Raw genomic sequence first — 15,737 nt, 5'->3', positions numbered from 1 at the left:
AGAGAGAGAAGGAGAGAGAGAGAGAGGGAGAGAGAAACATCAATGTGAGAGAGACATGACGACTGGTTGCCTCCCACACGACCCCGACCAGGGCCAGGGACCAAACCCCAACCGAGGTGCGTGCTCATGACTGGGATTGAACCCGTGACTCTTTGGTCCTGGGCCGGCGCCCTAACCACTGAGCCAGACCGGCCAGGGCTCCATCTTACAAGATAGAGAACCGAGGCCCTGAGCCGCTTAATGCTTTGCTTGAGGAGGTGCAGAGAGCAGCACTGTGGCTCCGGACCCACAGCTGTGCTGACGTCAGGCTCCGCCTCTGCCCTGCCCCCCACCCCTGCCCCGCCCCCCCCGCCCCTGCCCTCCACTGGGCTCCCCGCCCTCCGCTCTGACGTGTGACCCGACGGCCTGCCACGTTCACTCTTAGTGTCTAGTCCACGAAGCCACTGGCTTATTCCCCAGAAGAAACTTGCATTAGGCTAAGAAGCTGAGAACACTACTTAGTCAATTGTTTTTTTCCTAACAAAATGTCACAAACACATATTTAGTCCTGTTGAGTGGCACGCTGGTGGTTTGGCCCCTGTGTTGGAGGAGTGGGGGGGCGCAGAGTGGGTGTGGAGGTCTTCGAGTAATCACAGCCCCTGCCCGAAGCCGTAGTCCGACAGCAGAGGTGAGACAGACAGCCGCCCTGCGGACGCTCGGTGCGTGTGGAGAGAGCTGGCGTGTCAGGGTGCCCCCACGAGGGAATGACCGCTGTGATGCCACATCGGGAGGGTGGGCAGTGGTCACGGAGACGTTTTCTGGAGAAGAACATCCTTCAATAGCGTGTTAACATTTGTAACTCCCTTTACAACTTGATTGATTTTAGTAATTAACGGTGAAAAAGCCACTTTGGAAACCCCAACCTTCGCCCAGAAACGTCGACGCACTCTGGATATGTTGATTCGGTCTTTGTACCAGGATTTGATGCCGGATTTGCATAAGGTAAGCGGGTCCACGGACCTCTTTGCTTCTCGTGGGGTCTGAGCTGAGAAACGGGTCCCAGCGATGAGGTCTGGTTAGAAGAACAGAGGAGTCGCCGGATCCTTGCTGTCGAGACAGGCCTGTGGCCACCGTGGCTGACGTCCTCTCTGTTCCCACGACAAGGAGGGATGTTGACAGTCCATACTTGGGAACGTGGTTTTCATAAAGCCAGGGCTGTGGAAACTGAGGTGCAGGCAGGGGCAGGTGTGTCAAACCGCAGTCCAAGGAGCGTTGGAGAGTGGGTTTGGGGTGGCCGCCCTTGCTGGCGTTCCCGGTGCCGTGGAGCTGGTGGCCAGGCACGCGGGATCGTGGAGAGAGACTGGGTGCTTTTTCGGCTTCCTGGAGCCGCTGGTTTGCAGCCCCAGCTGTCAGCCCTCACACAGCGCTGGCCCTCCCCGGGGGCTCTTCCACGCCTGGCATCCAGCACGGAGGCTCGGCTCCCTACAGGCTTCGTGAGTGAGTGAATGCAGAAGGCAGACACAGGGGCCTTGAGACAAATAGCTTTGTGCATTCAGAGGAGCCGGAGACGGAGACCTGACCACCATGTGTGGGACTCATAACATATTTTTCTTTTTTAGAACATGCTGAACAGGCGATCCTTTAGTGACGTCTTACCAGAGTCACCCAAGTCAGCGCGGAAGAAGGAGGAGGCCCGCCAGGCCGAGTTTGTTAGAATAGGGCAGGTGGGTTGTATTCTGAAACCTTTTGCAGGACGTGGAGTTGTGAGCCCTTTCGAACCGGCAAAGAACTTTATGTTGGCACACTTCTGCAGGAGCCTGTCATTCTCTTAGGTGCTTGTGGAAACCCCAGTGAGATTTTCCACGAGCCTGTAGGCAGGAGCCCGCAGGTGTGAGTGACAGCAAGGCACTGCAGAGGGGAGTGCAGCTGACGAGATGCCGCAGGGCCAGCTGCGCCCTCCGGGCGAGGGGCGTGTCCCGTTGGCGGCCTCCTGGGAGCTCTCTGAAGAGCAGGCAGCCAGTTTGGGAAAAGCACCTCGAACCCCTCCCTGGCAGCAATCGCCACAGTCAGGTGGCCCCCAGGCATCACCTCCTTCCAGACTTTGGAGGAAATCACTCCCCTTTGCCTTGCTCCCACGTGACCTCAGTGTTTCTCGTTCCGGGAGAAACAGCAGGGAGACGAAGGCGAGCTGCCTGCTTCAGATAAGGTTCTGACCCAGAAGTAGAGAGCTAAGCAAGGTGAGCAGGGAGAGCCTGGAGGCAAAGGTCACTGTTTCCCAAAATAGGTGCCCTGTGTCAGGGGCCACCAGCGTTGGTCCTTGGTTAAAGGTCCCGACTGCCTTCAGAGATTCGATTCATCACAGATTCGATTCATCACGTTCCAGAAGGAGCCTGGGGCTTGTTCTCAGTTCTCACGGTTTGGGAGTCACTGCACTGACATACTGATTGGTGGACATGACAGACCGCATTTGGGGCCCTTGGGCTGTGTGGGCATTGTCATTAGGGCTTCAGCAGATGAGGCTGCCTGCAGTCCTTCAATGATGGGACAGCTTGGGAGCCTGAAACTTCAGTCTGAAATTACTCCTATTCTATGTATTTAATTTTTTTTATTTTTATTTTTTCATCCTAACCTGAGGACATTTTCCCACCTATCTTCAGATAGAGTGGGAGGGAGGGAGAGAGAGAAACATGGACGCGAGAGGGACACATTGACTGGTTGCCTCCCACATGACCCTGACCAGAGCTGGGGGCAAACCGCAAACGAGGTATGTGCCCTTGACTGGAATCGAACCCGTGACTCTTTGGTCCACGGGCTGACACTCTAACTGCTGAGCCAAACTGGCCAGAGCTATTTACTTATTTATTTAGTAATTTATTTTCTTTCTTTATTCATTTTAGAGAGAGAGGAAGGGAGAGGGGGAGAGAGATAGAAACATCCATGAGAGAGAACATCAGTTGGCCACCTCCTGCATGCCCGCCACCTGGGGATGTGGTCCACAATCTGGGCATGTGCCCTGACTGGGAATCAAACCAGTGACTTCTTGGTGCATGGGTCGACGTTCAACCACTGAGCCACACCGGCTGGGCTATTTATTTATTTTTTAATATAAGTCATACCTGTTGCTCCTGCTGCCTTTTCCTGCCCGATAACAAACTTTAAAAGAGATTTCTGTTCTTAAGGCGCTGAAACTGAAATCCATTGTGAGAGTGGATGCTCCGTCCAGCTGGGTGGCTGCAGGGGTCTGTAAAAAGGAGGTGAGTTGGTGATCCTTTCAGGTTCCACTCCGATTCTTGGAAAGAGGTCTGCGGGGCAGGAGGAAGGAGAGCTTGCCTGTTGCAGGGGCCTCAGAGGAAGGTGAAGCTGGGGAGCATTTAGTGAGCGCCCCCCTGTGTCCACAGCATGCACGCGCCTTTCCGGCTCAGGCGCAGAGCTGCTGGGCCAGGCCCGGTCGGGCGGACTGGCGTCCAGAGTGCTCCTCGGGCCTTGTGTGCAGACGGATCGCCTGGACAGCTTGACCAGATTCATGTTCTGAGCCGGCAGCTCAGGGAAGGGTCAGGATGCTGCGTTTCTAACAAGCACTAGGGCGGTGTCCTGACCGTAGCACTCTGAACAGCGAGGCTCTGGGGCAGTGCTTCCGAGCTTCCGTGCAGGAGAATCACCCCTGGAGTCGCGGGTGCAGGAGGTCGGGGGTGGGCCCTAAGAATTGGCAATTCAGACATGTGCCCAGATGATGCTGATGCTGTTGGTCAGAGGACTACTGTTGAGAAACCACTGCTTACTTGGCAGCTTGTTCAGCCAACCAAAAAATTCTCACTTCCACATGGAGAAAGAACTAAGTGGTAAGGAAGAGAAGATAAAAATAAATAAGTTGCAGTATGAACTTACAGTTTGCATGATTTTGAACTATAAAGCAACACCCAATGCACTTAAGTATGTCTGTGTTTGGAATATGTAATAGTTAAATGGAGCAAATTTATGGACAAGAGAAGTGTCTGTTATAAAAGCAAAAGAATTATGAATATATTGGCTTCAGCTATAAAGGTACAGATGACTTGTATCTAAATTACAGACCCTGCACGCATTAAAATCTGTTTTCAGGAAAATGATGGGCTCAAAATACAAGGGATGCTAAAAACCACAACCCAACTTACACAAGACGGATGACAAAGCATCTTTCCAAAGTTGCAGAAATTCCCCCCGTCTGCTGGTTCGTGTGGGATTTGCAGGGTTGCCAAACACTTTATAAATACCAAATTCCAATACGATTTAGTGACCTTCTTTGCACGAGGTTCTGAGGCAGGTGTAGGAATGAAAGTCAGTGGAGTGGCACTTGTTCGCCAGTGAACAACAAGGAAAGAGCTTCCATCTTTCGATCAGCTCACAAGCTCTCGTGGCCACGGCCGTCCAGGAGAAACACTGCTCTGGAGAGGCCAGAGCCCCACACGCTGCTGCAAGGATGTTCTCTTCCCGATGGGCTTTGCCAGCCTGCCAGGCATCCATCGGTTCCTGAGCTGTGCTGACGTCCTCAGAGGGAGCTGACTCCTGTGCTCAGGCGGGAAGGCTGCAGGGCGCACCAGCCCGCAGAGTCTGTGTGCCCCTCATGGCAGAAAGGAGCTCGGTGAAGGGGCAAACACCCATCCTCAGAGCATCTCTGACACCTTGTACATGTCCTCACGTCGAGGAGTCCCCTGTGAGGACTCACGAAAGCAACGGGTGTGCAAGCACACACACACACACACACACACCCATACCCATTAAAATGTACGAACGGCACATCTACACAGCACAGTACGATTTCAGGGTTCCACAGACCTTGAGCCCCCCCTGGGTCCTCCAGGGCCCTTAGATCTTCTGGGGCAGAACCCTGTTCTACACAAGCGTTCTCAGCTCGTGCCCCGGCTCAGAGACGATGGGGCCACTGCGAGGAGCCGCCCAGCTCAGTAGTCGCAGATGCTCTGATGTCTGGTCTGTCTCCCACTCGGCATTGACATCGACTTGCTTCGTCCTGTTCTCCTGCTGTAAGTCACGGACTCAGAATTTCCAGAAACTTTCTTAGGGAAATGCCATTGCAGTTAATGACTTGCACTTGTGTAGCCCTTTTTCGGGTTATAAAGTGTCTTCACAGTCTTCGTGTGACCTTTTCAGAACGGTCCGGGCCTCCTCTTAGCAATTACATGTTCAGTCGGAGGCGTGTGGGTTTCTTCAGGGGAAAACAGGCGTTTCTAAGGGAGTGACCATACACACCGAGGTTCACATGACACCCTGGAAGGTGGCCTCAGAGCCGTCACTGCTGCTTTGAGCACTTGAACCTGCATGTACCAGGCGCACAAACATCCATACACGGGCTCTTGCACAGCCCTGGTAGGACGTCTGATTGAGAGGGAAAAATGAAGAGGTAGGGCTTCGCCTTGTCCCTGAGAAGCTCCAAAAGCTTCTCTATTCTTTGAGGCCAAGCCATGTGCCTTGGAGAGAAGTGAATGGTTCTGGTGAAAACGTCCACAGTTTCGGTGGGACGAGGAACCCGCTAAGCAAGGCCCGCTGACTCGCGGTGTCCACGCGCAGCTCGGGCAGTGGGAGGGAGGGCCAACTCCCCATGCCTGAACCGCCGTGGGAACTAAGGACGAGAGTCAAGGGGTGTGAGTATGCCACACGGGGGTACGTGAGTAGGTTTTGTCGGCAGCACTTGCCATATTCCTATAAACGTGTTATTTTTTTCTCTAAGATTGTGTAGCCTCAAATGGGTCCATAAGCATCTTCTTGTTAAGACACTATCAACATCCTGCATTCTGTATGTTGTAATAATTTTGCTGAATCAGCAACACAGAAATCTAACATTTTTAAGAGAGTTATGTAGGACTCCCTTTCATGATGAACCGAAGTGAATTTCCCCCAAAAAATAGGCATCAATTGGTCCAACTCCCAAGGGTTAAAGAAAAATATTTGCTAAAAAACAAACAAAAAACATTGCCAACACTTTGATTGCCCCTAAAGAACATTGAGAATACAGGGACGGGATGGTGTCAGAAACATGAGACGTGACTCTTTTCCTGTTGCATATGTATTTGAAAGGAGACTTCTTAAGAAAGGGAACTGAGCCCTGGCCGGTTTGGCTCAGCTGTTAAAGCGTCGGCCTGCGGTCCGGAGAGACCCAGGTTCGGTTCCCATTAAGGGCATGTACCTCGGTTGCAGTTTGTCCCCGGCCCTGGTTGGTCGTGCAGGTGGCAACCACTCAATGTGTCCCTTTCACGTCAATGTTTCTCTCTCTCCCTCCCTCCCTCCCTCTCTATCTAAACAAAATATCGGGGGGGGGGGGGATGTCCTTGGGTGAAGATTAAAAAAAAAGAAAGGGAACCGAGCCCAGAGCCCATCTGGCCAGCAGGGTGGAGGGGATCTGTGTTGCTGTTTCAGGCGTATACCTGTCTCAGGTGTGCAGCCCCACTGGGGGCCGGCCGTGTTCGTTCTGGTGCACTTACGTTCCGATGCTTGTGTCGCCTCGCAGCCTTGGGAGCCCCAGTGTTTCTGCAGTAATTTCCCCCACGAAGCCGTGTGTGCAGATCCCTGGGGCCAGGCCTTGCTTGTCTCCACTGATGCTGGCGTCTTGCTAGTGGATGGTTAGTGAGTAGCTGTTCCTTCAAATGTGTTTATTTGTGTGAATTGTACTTCTGAGATGGGTGACTGCCAGTCGACTCCCTTTAGACAAATGTGTCCTCAGCAATGAGGTTAGTAGAGTTTCATTTCCTTATAAGATTAACCCCTTGTTTTCAGGACAAGCAGAGGGAGTATTTTCTGAACCAGCAAACCGGAGGGTGAGTTGTGCATGATAGGTTCATCCCCTGCCCGAATCTCTGAGTGGTCTGTGGATGACCTGCAAAAAGACTCCTGTGGGCCAAGACTTAGCGTGATTTCAACACTTACCTAAGTGCACAAGGACGTGGTTATTTAGAGCCTCCCTCTCAGGGACATGCTCTCTCTCGCTCAAAGCTCTCCTTTCTATTTTTAAGGTTTCTAGTTTGAAAAGTACTTGGTGTTCAAAACAACTGTAAGAAGCTTAGGTAATCCATTTTTGACGGATAGAGAAACAAAAAGATTTTGACAGGAAGACAGATTTCATCTCAATATAAAATCAAACTTTCTGACATCCGGGTGGATCAGCCTGCCTGGGGGGTAGTCAGCTCCCTGCCACCACAGAGCAGTGACCCATCGGGCATGTCCTTGGCGAGGATGCTGTAGAGGGAGTTGAACTTCAGGTGGGGATTGGATTTAGGCTCTAGGACCGTGTGGTCCCTTCCTGCAGGAGGGCCCTGTGGATTTTTCCAGACTCCAAATGAAGGTTAAAGGGGCTAAACACTGGTAACAAGTGTCTCCCAGGCTTCAGAGGAGCCATAGGCAGTGAGACAGCATCTTCCAAGGGCACATCCTCCACTGCGCAGAAGCAGGCTGCCCAGGCTCTGATTACCATAGTGAGTGTCTGAGCATCTGAAAAGCCACCACTGTGAGAGTGACGGCCTGAACCTGCCGCATCTGCCCACCCTTGGTCGTGGCCTTTACTCCCTCCTCAGACCCTGACTCAGCATCTGTGCGAGGTGCCTCTAAAGACAAGACAGGTGGGCCAGGCTTTGCAATGGACTTACTTCTGACCTCACCTGTTACTTTTCATATATGTGTCAATTGTGTGCCCGTAACCCTACACACACACACACACACACACACACAAGTTACACAGTAAATGTATATGTAATTGTATAACTCATTTACTAAAAGGCAGATAATTTAAAATTTATAATTTAAGAATTTAAGTTAAATATTAATTTTAGAAATTACAAAATAGTTACAAAATCTTTGTGATCTGAAAGACTTCAGGCTTCTTTTTTTAGAGAGGGGAAGGGAGAGGAAGAGAGAGAAACATGGATGTGAGAGAGACATCGCTTAGTTGCCTTCCGTACGTGCCCCGACTGAGGATCGAACCCGCAACCCAGGTATGTGCCTTAACCGGGAATCAAACCCACAACCTTTTGGTGTACGGGATGATGCTCAGACCAACTGAACCACACCAGCCAGGGCAGTGACGGTGATTTTTTAAGTGGCTGAGAAGTAGTTTATAATCATGAAAAGTGATGAAATGAACAAAACGGGAGGATGATCACAACTACAATGAGGAAGTTGTGGCGATTACATTGTTACAGATGTTAAGTGCTTAAGGCAGCGCCTGGCACATGGTAGTAACTTATTACACGGCAACTGTTATCTTTTCTGTATCCTAATGAACTTGCTAAAAGGTAGCAAAGTCCACAGATTTTGACAGAAGTACAACCAAATAAAAGAACTTATTAAAAAACACACATACTGGCCCAGCTGGTGTGGCACAGTGGGTGAACATCGACCCATGTACCAAGAGGTTGCCAGTTCAATTCCAGGTCAGGGCACATGCCCAGATTGTGGGCCCAATCCCCAGTGGGGGGCATGAAGGAGGTGGCCAATCGATGTTCTCTCTCATCAATGTTTCTATCTCTCTCTCTCCCTTTCTCTCTCTCTCTCAAATTAATAAAGAAAAAATTTGTTTAATAAATTAATAAATTACACACACACCTACCCTGGCCACTGAAGCTCAGTTGGTTGAGCGTTGTCCCATGCACTGAAAGGTTGCCGGTTCATTTTCTAGCACAGCCCATACGCAGGTTGCGGGTTCGAGCCCTGATAGAGGGTGCGCAGGAGGTAGCCAATCGATGTTTCTCTCTCTCTCCCTCTCCCTTCCTTTCTCTCTTAAAAAAAAAAAAATCAATAAAAAGTTAAAACACACACACACACCTTATAGGTTTGGTGTAGTCTCTTAGTTTTATAGATGAAGAAACTGAGGCCTAAAGAAATGATATGACTTGCCCAAGATCACACAGCTAGTGGCCGAACCCAGAGGTGATTCCTAGTTCAATGTCTCTGCACTAAACCATCTACATTTTATTAAAATGAAACTCTACCAATGCTATTGTCTTTACCTTAACACAGAGTTCCAAAAAATATATTCCTGAGTTTTTTTGTGAGTGGCCATGAAAGTTTGCTTTGGCTGAAAAGAGAATATGGCTTTCCTGGTACGCCTGTGTGCTGTTAAGCTGTAACTTTCTTATTATTGCTTTGCTTACCTTTTTCTTGTCTATACTTAACGGTATTGCGAATTGTTTCTATAAGTGAATCTCTCCTCCTGTTTCAGGCTGAGTTTCCCTCTATCCCATTAGCCTCTGCTTAATTTCATCGGATTTAGCCCCTTGAGAATCTGCTCCTTTCGGGGCATTATTAAGAATTCAAGATCCTTTGTATTCTAAGTGTAGCAAAACCTACTCTGAAGGGAGACTAAATACTGATTGAACACCACTTGTTTTGGTTTTGCAGTAATAGAAAAGCCAGGTCTAGAGGATTATTTCTTCATAAAGAGGTTGTAAGAAGAACAAAACTGTTAAGAAGCTGTCGTGAAATCTACACGTCACTTGCTCGTACCCTTGCCTCCTCTCCCTTCCTGTGCTGTGTCAGCCTGTTCAGCCACCTGGGAAAGGTTTGATGGAGGGTAAATGCCCACATCCTCTATGCAGAGCTGGGCAGCTATACAGCGTCGCCCTGTTTTCAGTGAGAAATGAAGCGCCCCGTCACTTACTGATTCTTTGCAGTATGTTGCTTCCGAGGTCATGCCATCCATCATGGGGACGCAGGCTGCTTTTAGACTTTGTCCTCGCAGAGTGCGATTCCGCATGCTCAGGACGTGGCCTTGGGCAAGTCAGTAGAACCTCTGAGCCTCAAGTTCCTCATCTGTTAAATGGGAGTATTACAGGTTCCTACCTAACAGGGTCATAGGGACATTTACATGAAATGACATGTGAAACTCTCAGCATTAGGGCCTGGCTTGTAGGAAGCCCTCAGTGTCTCTTAGCTGCCATTCACAAAATGAAATAATTCTAGTGACTTAGACCAGTGTGGTGGTGGGTACTGAAGTGCTCGTCCGTGTTCTGAAAAACCAAGTCTGAGAGAGTATCCGATGGCCCTGGCAGAAGCACAGAGAGCTTGAGAGTCGAAACCCTGGGGTAGAAAAGAAGGAAAGCGGTTTGATGGGCTCTCGTAGAACTTACATTTGCCCCATCATTATGGGACCTGGAGACAACCCCTCTGTCTAGTAAAAGCTTCAGAGGCTTGTCTCTGACCAATCAGAGCCCTCACTGGCCTTCAGGAGCGGGAGATCCCTTCCCTGTGACGTGGTCATCAATCCTGAGGACAATGTCTGCCCCTCCTCGCACCGCTCAGATCCTGGAAGAGGCCAGATGCTCAGGGCCCCTTGCACCTAAATTATAATCAGACAACAAACCCAACCCACAGCAGAGCACTTGAAGGTCTAAGTGTCTGACAACGTCCAGATGACCAGTACGCTAGCCACTGCTGCCTGAATGTCCGCACCATCCCCGGACCTCGCGGCCTCGCCCTGGTTCCGTGTGAGCTCAGAGCAGACCCTTTGCTTATGAAACACTGTGTCCTGCAGACACCCAGCAGCAAAGTAATTGCTAGCAATTTAAGATCCCAGTAAGTAAGCTTAAAAGCAAATCCCACATATAATTACAATGCCTTTAATCATCCATTTACCTGGCATCTTCCTGAGCATTTCCATGGAAAGTAGCTTTTTCCTGTTACTCGGGCAATGTAATTGATTATTTCTCTCTTACTTTTGTCTAAAAAGGAGATTCCATATTCTTATATGGAGAGAGATAAAAATTTATTGGTAAACTATTGATAGAGAACGGGCACGCTGGAATAGGCTATGTTTGTCTTTATTTTAAATACAAAAGGAAATTTTAATTTTGTTCTCATGAGAAATACACTGAATAATCTGATACGATGCAATTTCTTTTTTCTTTCTTTTTTTTCTTTATTGATTTTAGAGAGAGAGGAAGGGAGAGGGAGAAAGAGAGAAACATCAATGAAAGAGAACATCAGTTGGTTGCCTCCTGCATGCCCCTCACTGGGGATCCACCCACAACCTGGGCGTGTGCCCTGACTGGGAATTGAACCTGTGACCTCTTGGTGCGTGGGTCGATGCCACACTGGCCAGGCCAATTTCAAAAATTATGTAAAAACCAGGAACTACTTGGAGAAATGGCTGAGCTTTTTTTTTTACCTGGGTGTTCAGTCCTTTGTAAAAACCCCAGAAAACCTGGGATTGAGAGATGCTATCTTTCCTTTGATGAACATTGAGGGATCTAATCTAGTTCACGGGCCCAGTGGAGAGCTGTGAATGCCTCTGGGAAGGGAGCGTCAGTCCCTCTCCTGGAGCTGAGAGACTAGTCTTGAACTTACCGCACAGCCCTGTGGGAGCTCTGGAAGCTGCCCTCCTTCCTGGCCTAGAGAGCGCTGGCATCCAACGGCCCACAGCACGTCCGCTAGGCTCTGGAAAGCGTGGCAGGTTGCAGGGTTGGGTAACCAGGTTTCCTTTTGCAGACGACCTCCCAGCAGTGCCAGTGTTTGACAGGACTCTGCCCGTGAAGCAGATGCACGTGCTCGAGGCTCTGGACCTCCTGATTCTCCGCGCGGACAGAGGTGATGCTCCCCTGCGGGTGGTGCTCCCCTGTGGGTGGTGCTCCCCTGTGGGTGGTGCTCCCTTCCAGGTGGTGTTACCCCCAGTGGTGCTTCCTACCTCCCTGTTGGTGCTCCTCTCTAGGTAGTGTCCCCCTTTAGGTGGTGCCCCCCTGCAGGTGGTGCTCCCCTACGGGTGGTGCTACCCTTTAGGTGGTGCCCCCCCGGGTAGTGCTCCCCTCCAGGTGGTGTTACCCCCAGTGGTGCTTCCTGCCTCTCCGTTGGTGCTCCTCTCTAGGTGGTGCTCCTCTCTAGGTGGTGCTCCTCTCTAGGTAGTGCTCCTCTCTAGGTAGTGCTCCCCCTGCAGGTGGTGCTCCCCTGCGGGTGGTGCTCCCCTGCAGGTGCCGGTCTCCAGGGGGAAGGGAAGTGCAGCCCTCTGGTCAGCACCAAGGCTCACGGGGTTTGACTATGTAGGTCATTCCAAGTGTTTCTGCTCCTAGTGCCCAGTGCTCAGGATTCCTGGGTGGCCCATTGTTTCTCTGAGGAGGAGACAGGGAAGGAGAGAACATGGTGGGGGACAGGGCATCCTTAACTGTATTGTTAGGTAAAGGCGGTGGGGGGTTCTCCCTGATTCCAGAACGCCTCGGGTCCTCATTCCTCTAGGCCTGGCTTTCCCACACAGTCTGCCCCTCCCGTTCTCTCTCTCACCTTCCCACTGTCTCCTCTCTGCCCGCTTCCTCCCACCAGGGAAAGACGCCCGCCTCTTTGTGTTCAGGCTGAGCGCCGTGCAGAAGGGCGTCGAGGGCAAGCAGGCCGCCAGGGGCAGGTGCGACTGCAGGGACAACAAGCTGGAGAAGACGAAAGGTGAGGCGCGCACCCCCTGGCTGCGGCCGCCCGCACTGCCCGGCCTCGCCGAGGGTTAAACCGAGGAGGGCTTCGGGTTATCGGTGTTTTCCACTCGGAAACGTCACAGGGATAAATACATCACTGGCTCCCTGGGAGGACCGAGTGCTGGGGAAACCCGTGGGGGACCGGAGGAAACCCTAGGCCTGTGCAGCAGGCGTGGGGGTGGGCCAGGCTCTGGGAGCAACTGTGAGAAGAAACCTTTAACCTTCCAGTCTGGTTTCCAGAGCTCGGTTCCCCTCACTTTAATTCACATCCTGTCGTGAATATGAAGCCAAGACCGCAGACTACAATAAAGGGACTGTAACTTCCTTCATTTTCCTGTAACTCAACCCAGTTCTTATTCCAAGTCTCCACTGTGCCGGTGGCGGCAGCATCCTCAGCCACGTCGCAGGTTATGCCCAGCCTCCGGGCTCGAAGGTATTGCCAGCGTCAGGCCCGCGGGCTGCCAACCTCTCGCGCCTGATGGGCGTCGTCGCTCTCTCTTCCCAGGGTGCCACTTGTATGCCATCAACACTCACCACAGCCGAGAGCTGAGGGTTGTTGTCGCCATCCGGAACAAGCTGCTTCTGATCACGAGGAAACACAACAAGCTGAGGGGGGTAGCGGGCCCCTCGCTGTCGTCGCCCCTGTCGGAGTCCCCTGTTGAAGAATTCCAGTACATCAGGGTAGGTTTTCCCCTCAAACCCCTTCTCTTCTGGCCACGGTGTCACGAGGCCAACTCTCCTTCCTCCCTGAGGCCGACCTCCCACTAGGGGACCCTCACCTGTGGCCCTGAGGCCCAAGGACCGAGGCCAGCAGGGCTCTCCCTTCCTTCCGGCTCCCCCATGCCAGGGACCACCCAGAGGGGCTGCTCTGGGCACTGAGCATAGGCCCCTCCTCTCGCGGAGACGTCCTTCCCGTTGCAGGGTAGCACCGTGAGCAGGTCCTCTGCAAGTCCGAGGATAGCAGGGAAGCAGGGTAAGGGAGCAGAGGGCCGTGGGTCGGGGAGGCGGGCTCCAGCTGAAAAGGGGTGTCCCGGAAACCATCTCTGGAAAGGTTACCTGGAGCAGAGATCTGAATGGAACATGCGTGAGTGATGAGGGTGTCAGAGAAAGGGGCGCTCCGGACCCCAATCACGGCACAGGCGGGGGAGGGGAAGCCACTGGGAGGTGACATGTGTCACCAAGACTTTTCTGGCCACTGGACAGAGGAGAGCATAGGGGCCACGAGTGGGAGTCAGGGGTCCTGTTAGAGGCTAATGCGGGACCCTCGTAAGAGATGGCGGTAGCTTTGGTGGCTGGAGAGGTGGGGAGATGCTGAGGGCAAAGCAGCCTGGTCACTGGGACTTGCTGATCAATGGAGGGTGGAACACTGTGAAAAAGCTTCCTTGAAGGTCAGGGTCCTCCCTGATCTCACCATTTGTAGCTTTTTAAAAACTATGGTACAGCCCTGGCCGGTTTGGCTCAGCGGTTAGAGCGTCGTCCTGCGGACCGGAGAGGCCCGGGTTCGGTTCCTACGAAGGGCATGTACCTCGGTGGCAGTTTGTCCCCAGCCCTGGTTGGGGTGATGTAGGTGGCGGCCACTTGATGTGTCTCTCTCATGCCGATGTTTCTCTCTCTCCCTCCCTCCCGCTCTATCTGAAAATAAATGCAAAAACACAAAAGAAAAACGATGGTACATCCTGGCGTGCAAAGTGCCGAACATCGGCTGCGAAGGCAGAGTACGCCTGCAGGCCAGCTGAGAAATTGTTTCTGCCTCCAGCGCGCACATCAGTTTCTGCTAATATTTCACTCAGGGGATCAAACAGCATGACAGCTAACATCTTGCTTTAAGTCGGCGTCAGTCTTCGTGGTACAGTCGTTAGCAACTTTAAGGAGTATTTATAGAGAGCATGTACATTTAGGAGGCAGATGAGCTTTGAAAGCAGATTTCCTGAGTTCAGATCTTGGCCCTGCCGCATATAAACTAGGTGGCCTAGGCGAGTCACGTGATCCTCGAGCCTCAGTTTCCTCCTCCGTGTGGAATAATAGCCACACCTACTTCATGAGGTGGTTGTGAGGCTTCATAAGAACAGCGCTTGCTTGGCACTGTGGTAAATGCTCAACAAAGCTGGCGATTCTTACTACTTTTCATCATCATTGTAATTATTAGATCACAGGACAGGACCACACTGTTGAATAACTTTTGTAAAATTGTTCCCCAGGCCCTGGCCGGTTTGGCTCAGCGGTTAGAGCGTCGGCCTGCGGTCCAGAGAGACCCGGGTTCGGTTTCCGCTAAGGGCACGTACCTCGGCTGCAGTTTGTCCCCGGCCCTGGCTGGTCGTGTGGGTGGCAGCCACTCAGTGTGTTCACGTCAATGTTTCTCTTTCTCTCTCTCCCTCCCACTCTATCTGAACAAAAAATGGAAAAATGTCCTCGGGTGAGGATAAAAAAGAATTAAAATTGTTCCCCCGCCCTGCTCCTGCGTAGTGGACGGGTCTGGTCCTGAGGACAGGGTGTGGGAGGGAGAACTCTGACGCCCGCCTGCCCCCTTTGCCGTCCCTCCCTTCCTGGAGCCTGGGCTGGGGGGCCTTCTCCTAGGTGGGGTGCAGGGGCGCTCGATGGGAAGATGGCCGCTCTGTGTCCTGACCCCTTTCTCCTACACCATTGTCAACCACACAGGAGATCTGTCTGTCCGACTCCCCTGCGGTGATGACCTTGGTAGACGGCCCAACGGAAGAGAGTGACAATGTCATCTGCGTGGCTTACCGACACCAGTTTGACGTGGTGAACGAGAGCACGGGCGAGGCCTTCCGGCTGCACCACGTGGAAGCCGGCAGGGTGAGTTGACAGCTCCGGGCAGGAGGGGATGGAGGACGCCCAGGGTTGGGCCTTCCAGCTCTGTGACGCCAGGTTAGCAGGCCTTGTGGTTGACACCGCGCTGTGCTAGGCAGGCCGTGCCACTTGGAGTGGCCATTGTAGCTGAACATGGTTCGGTCTAATGTAACCGTCCCGTTGCCCTGTTCGGCTTTTCCACATCGCCCCTGCCATTCCAGTCTTCCCAGTAGAAGAGAACTGAATGCGGCGAAAGGCTGATAGAAATACGTAGGTAAATGAGAGCGTGTTTGGTGCTGCGTCCCGGATGGGCCTCTGGAGAGCGAATTGTTTCTGCAGACTCACAGGTTGGGGCCTTGGCGGCTGGGGGGGGGGGGGGCGGCTGTTCCTGTGGCCTTGGAGGCCCACAAAGAAAAGAAAGGACGAAGGGTCGGAAAGAGAGAAAGCCGAGCGGCACAGGCATCTGCATCCGCTGGCCTGAGCTACAGAAAGCAGTGACGGCCTGGGTCCGGACAAAGT

At 52.2% G+C, this 15,737-nt stretch overlaps 1 protein-coding gene across 2 annotated transcripts in view; it reads left to right on the top strand.

The window, feature by feature from the left end:
- The window catches only part of GARNL3 (GTPase activating Rap/RanGAP domain like 3), a 140,580-nt gene that overhangs the window by 103,046 nt on the left and 21,797 nt on the right, over window positions 1-15,737 (top strand). For both annotated transcript variants that reach the window (XM_036260802.1, XM_036260803.1), the window contains 8 exons: window positions 866-981; window positions 1,599-1,703; window positions 3,159-3,233; window positions 6,479-6,590; window positions 11,446-11,544; window positions 12,268-12,384; window positions 12,916-13,091; window positions 15,066-15,224. In XM_036260802.1, coding sequence (XP_036116695.1) covers window positions 866-981; window positions 1,599-1,703; window positions 3,159-3,233; window positions 6,479-6,590; window positions 11,446-11,544; window positions 12,268-12,384; window positions 12,916-13,091; window positions 15,066-15,224 — 959 coding nt within the window. The remainder of the gene's footprint in view (window positions 1-865; window positions 982-1,598; window positions 1,704-3,158; window positions 3,234-6,478; window positions 6,591-11,445; window positions 11,545-12,267; window positions 12,385-12,915; window positions 13,092-15,065; window positions 15,225-15,737) is intronic.

This window comes from Molossus molossus, unplaced genomic scaffold (assembly GCF_014108415.1).
Source record: "Molossus molossus isolate mMolMol1 unplaced genomic scaffold, mMolMol1.p scaffold_m16_p_14, whole genome shotgun sequence".
NCBI lineage: Eukaryota > Metazoa > Chordata > Mammalia > Chiroptera > Molossidae > Molossus > Molossus molossus.
This window is presented reverse-complemented; position numbering and strand designations above follow the sequence as displayed.